Genomic DNA, 5,000 nt, shown 5'->3' with positions numbered 1-5,000 from the left:
CGCGCTCACACGGACGGGGGGCGGCGGCGGGGGCTCGGGCCGAGGCCCGGCCACCCCTCACCTCCCCGCCCGCCCGACGGGAGCGGGGCGTCGCGGGCACGGCGGCCGGTCCGCGACGGCCGGCCGGGGTCCCGACGACCCGCGCTCGGGCGAGCGCGCCGGGGCGGGGCGCGGCGCGGCGCGGCAGGGGGACGGACGGCGGTCCCCCCAACCTCGCCCAACACGCAACGACGCCGGCGGACGGGCGGCGGCGGCGGACCACGGAGCGGTGCCGCGGCAGGCCCGGGAAGCGAAACACACCGGGACGCGGCCCGGGGGTCGGCAGACGCGACGGACGGGAGACAGGGCCGACGAGGCGCGGCTGGCTCGGCCGCCGCCGCGGAGGCGCGGCGACGACCTCGCGGAAGACGTGGCGGGCGGGGGCGGACGCGCGCCGACGCGAGGGAGGCCCGGGGGCCATCTTAAGGGCACGGACGCGAGTCGGCCGCCGGGGCACGACACGGGGTCTCACCGCCAGAGGCCTCCAGCGCAGGGGCGGTCCCGCGGCACCCAGGACGCCGACTGGCCTCCTCGGCCCCCCAACCAGGGTGCCCCCCCTCGCGGGGCTCGCGCCCACCACCGCCAAACACCCACGAGCCGCGGCCAGCCCCGCGACAACAACACTCTCCCGCGCGCACACCGGCCGCCCCACGTGCCCCGCCACACGCCTCCGCCGCCGCGCCCGACTCCCCCGCCTCAGGGACCGTGAGCACTCCACCCGGGGACGCCGCCCGCCGCGGCGGCCGGGGGGCGGGCGACACCCTCACGTGGGCGAGGCCGGCTCGATCCCAGACGGGGAAGGGGGCACGGAGGGCTGGGGGCCGGGGAGGGCCGGCGGCCACGGGGAGGGGGCGGCACGCACACACACAGCGGCGAGGGCCGCGGGGCAGGGGCGCAGGGGCGCCCGCCCAGGGACAGGAAGGGCCGAGGCACGACCGGGCCCGCCAGGGAAACAAGCGCGGGGTCCCACCGCCACACACACGAGGGCGGTCCCACGACGCCTGGGACGCCGGCCGGCCCCGGCCACCCTGGGGGTCTCCCACGACCCGGCCCCGCCGCCGGGGCCCGTGTGCGACGGTTTCCCCCCGCGTGACACGGAGGGACCCGTCCGCCCAAACTCAACCGCCTCCGTCCTCGCCACATCCGCCTTCATCTGAGTCCGACCCCCGGGGCTCGCGCCCCTGGGAAACGCTCCCGAGCGAGGCGACCCGCACCGTGCCCACACACCGCCCCCGGCCGCGACTCGCGGCGAGGGCAGGCGCGACGGGCTCCTCGCGGCTGCGGGACTGGGGAGTCGGGACGTCCGTGCGTCCCCGAACCCCACCTCGGGCTCGCCACCGCGCGGGTCACCGCACGCGCACACACACGGCCCCGCGCCGGACGCCGGCCTGGCGGGACCCTCCCCCGACTCAGAGGGGGGAGGCGCGGGCCGCGGTAGGCAAAGAGCGGCACTCGGCCCCACCGCGGGGCCGGCGCAAGCCCTCCCGCGAGGGCGAGGGCCTCTGCCGCCCACGTGGCTCTGGCAGCGGCCACCGTGGCCCACTGCACGCTTGGGAGGGGCAGCGGCTGGGGGGTCCGGTACCCCAAGGCTCCCTCTCGGATCGCTAGAGAAGGCTTTCTCACCGAGGGTGCGTCATCCCCCACCCATCGTCTCTGCCCTTCGGGCCCACGGAGGCGCTCCACGAGCCACCAAGTCCACGACTGGCCGTGGGAGGGGTGGGGGGGGGTCTGCGGTATGGGTAAGCACACGGCCCACTGGAGCGTTCGCGGCCACAGCCTCGGGGGCACAACCTCTGCCGCCCCCCAGGCTCGTCCACCGGGCTCCGGAAGGGGGGAGCACGCCCGAGAAGCGCGACAGACGCCCCCTTCTCGCAGGCCCCGGCCCAACACGATCGCACCCACGCCCGTGTGCGACTCCCCACACACACGCAAGTGGGGGCGGCGGCACACGCGGCGTCGGCCCGGCCACGAAGTCAGTCCCCCCCACGGCACACCGTGGGAGGACGATGGCGACGAGGTGGCAGGCCCCCGTCCCCCACCGAGGGAGAGAAACAGAGGCAAGACCCCGCGCCCTTTACCGTCTCGACCCCCCCGAGAGAGCCACTCACGGGACACACCACCGCGGCGGAGACCCCGAGGAGCACGCTGGGAAAAGGGAACGACACCACCGCTCGGCCTCGCGCACCTGAGGGACGACCTGGAGCGCTCCAGGGGCACCACAGAGGACCGAGCAAGTCACGCTCACGCGCCGGCAGCGGGCGCGCGGCGCAGCGGCGGGACGGCCCCCACCGACGCGGGGAGGACCGCCCGCGAGGCACACGCCAAGGAGGCGAAGCGAGAGCGTCTGCTGCGTCCGAGGACCACGGCCCCGCCCACGCCGTGAGGCGGGAGGCGGGAGACCGCAGGTCAGGGCCGGAGACCACCACCCCTGCCTCCCACACACCCCTCGGCAGGCCGGCAGGGCGTCACAAGAGAGGCGAGGGGCCCGCGGACAGAACGAGAAGAGCGGTCCCGTTCGCCAAGAACGTCCGTCCCTCGTCTGGCGCGACTTAAGGCCCGGCCCAGGAGAGCGCGACATCACCACATCGATCAGTCAATCCAGAGAGCCGGGGGCCACGAGGGCCCCGAGGGAGGAGGGGCACGGCGAGGACCCTCACCGGAGGAGCCTGCTTCAGCCTCAGCCGGCACCCAGCCCCCCCCTTCTCTCTCTCTTGCCTTCTCGGGCAACAGGTGGCCGACGACCCCGCGAGGAGAACGCCTGACACGTGGCACGGAGCCTGCGGGTTGGGGTCGTCTCAGCCACCACCGGGTGCCTGCGGCGGGGAAGGGGAGTCACACGGGGTAGAAGACCCACGCACCACCTCGCCCCGCCGCCCTCGGGTGAGCCAGAGACCGGAGGCGGCACCGCGGGTCGGGTCAGCCGGGCGCACACACGAGAGCCGGCGCGCAGGCCCAAGCGGGCGGCTCAAGTGGCAAGGGCCGGTTCGGGCGCCGGACGGCGGTCCAAAGCCCAGCGCCCTGCGCGCGTCCAGAGTCCCAGAACCCCCAGCGAGAGATGCCAGAGGAGACCGTGTCAGCACCTATCTGGTGGTAAAAAAGGCCCATTTCAGGCGAAAAAAATCACGGCGCCCGGCAGCGGGGCCCATCCACGAACCTCGGGGGGGCTCCCCGGGACCTCGGCCCGGCTACCTCTCCCCAACACTTCCCCATCCACAGCAGCCCCGGAGCTCTCTCGGGGCCATCTGGTCGACCCGAGCAGCGGGGGCGGCAGAGTGGAGCGGGGCGGGGCGGGAAAACGTGGCAGAGGCAGCGAGCGGGCCGGGGTCACCCTCCCCGGATCGCCCGCGCGAGCAGGTACCGTACCGCGGTCCCTCCGAGTCCCCGGGCGAAGACTTGGTTACAGAAAAGGAACTATCCCACTCTGCCGCCTCTGACGAGCGGGGCCCACGAGGGACCGCGCCCGGGCCCAGGCCGCCCTATCCGGGCCACCCAGTACGACTCGGGCCGGTCCCCACCGCCACCCCCACCCCGGCCGGGACTCGCGGTGGAGGAGGGGGCGGGGGAGGGTGAGAAAAAGTCGCGTCCGCCGACCGGGACCCACGTGGGCCCGCTAAAGGGCCGGGTGCGCCCTCCCCGGCCACCCGCGCGAGCAGGTCCCGGCCCGTCCGCGTCCCCGGACCCAGGGGGACTTGGAAACATTTTCGCACGGAGGCACCTCCCAGGCGACCGGAGCCCACGAGGGACCGCACCCGGGCCCGGGCCTCTCTCTCCGGGTCACCCCTCGCGGCCCAGCCCGGTCCCCACCTCCGGAGTCCGACTCGGAAAAGCATCGGTCAGAAAGAATCCGACCACCGGGACCCACGCGCGCCCGCCAACGAGCCCGTCGCGCCCTCCACCGGCCTAAACGCACGGGCACGGGCACGGGCCGGTCCCCACCTCCGGAGCGGGGCGCTTTGGGGACCGGGCGGTGGGGTGGGGGGAGGGAGGGAAGGAAGGAAGGAGGGTCGGGTGGCCGGGTCGGTCCCCGCGGCCGGATGCTGGTCGACCAGGCCAGGCGGCCCCACAGACCGGCTCGAGAGCGCGGCGACAGTCACACCCTCATAGGCCTGCACGCCCAATCTCAAGCGACAGCAGGAGGCGCCCACGCCTGGGCGCCACCGGGACAGTCACCGCCAGCGTCGCCCGGCTCCCGGAACTCTGCCTCGGGCCCGGCGGCCGAGTCACAGCCCTCACGAAGGTCGCCGAAGCTCCAGAGACAAGGGACAATATAAAAGCGGCCGCCAGGTGGCTCCCGACAACGGCTCCAACGTCCCCGGGCCGGGTTCCCTGTCGCCGGCCGGCCACCGAGGATGCAGCAGCGCCGGGCCGCCCAAACGCCCGAGCTCAGCCCGCCGGGGCGAGCCGGCGGGCGTCTGGCGCGGCCCCGAGGCGTCCGTCTCGGAGCTAGCTCCCGGGACGGCACGACACGGCGCGACCCCGGCAGCAGACGGGGGGGGGGGGGGGGCCGGGGAAGCTGGGAAGACGTCGCCGGGAGGCCGCCTCGAAGGAAACGCGCTCCCCACGCGACTCCTCGGCGGGGGCAAATCCCACGGAGACGCCGGCGGGGCCCGGGGCGGCCGGCACGGGGTGCCCAGAGGGTCACGAGCAAGATCCCCGGCTGCCCGGACGGAGGGAGGGAGGGAGGGAGGGAGGGAGGGAGGGAGGGAAGGCGGGGACTGGCAAACCGAAACCAGGCAAGCACTCAGAGAACAACGCAGGAATTCATCGTCTCTCGAACGGTGGAGGTCTGTCGGAAGCAGACACGCAAAGCCCAGAACCTAGAAAGGAAAGGAAGGATACCCTCCGACCCCACACATACAAGCGGAAACAAACAACTATCTCTGCCCGGACGGGGACAAAGTCCAAAGACAACACATGGGCGCGTGGGTGGGGAAAACGCACCCGCGGTCACGAGAAAACAT

The 5,000-nt window shown here is 74.5% G+C and overlaps 1 protein-coding gene across 1 annotated transcript in view; it reads left to right on the top strand.

Annotated features, from left to right (window-relative positions):
- Nucleotides 1–4,665, top strand: part of LOC132596646 (collagen, type I, alpha 1b-like) — a gene marked incomplete at its 3' end in the record, with an annotated part of 5,119 nt that extends 454 nt beyond the window's left edge. The window contains exons 2-7 of the mRNA XM_070044837.1: nt 1–744; nt 1,915–2,418; nt 2,493–2,565; nt 2,770–3,393; nt 3,533–3,661; nt 4,144–4,665. The exon at nt 1–744 is cut by the window's left edge and continues 90 nt beyond it. Coding sequence (XP_069900938.1) covers nt 1–744; nt 1,915–2,418; nt 2,493–2,565; nt 2,770–3,393; nt 3,533–3,661; nt 4,144–4,665 — 2,596 coding nt within the window. The remainder of the gene's footprint in view (nt 745–1,914; nt 2,419–2,492; nt 2,566–2,769; nt 3,394–3,532; nt 3,662–4,143) is intronic.
- Between the last annotated feature and the right edge of the window lie 335 nt (nt 4,666–5,000).

The sequence above is a fragment of the Globicephala melas genome, unplaced genomic scaffold (assembly GCF_963455315.2).
Source record: "Globicephala melas unplaced genomic scaffold, mGloMel1.2 SCAFFOLD_933, whole genome shotgun sequence".
NCBI classification, from domain to species: Eukaryota; Metazoa; Chordata; class Mammalia; order Artiodactyla; family Delphinidae; genus Globicephala; species Globicephala melas.
The sequence above is the reverse complement of the archived record's forward strand: the minus strand, read 5'-3'. Positions and strand labels throughout refer to the sequence as shown.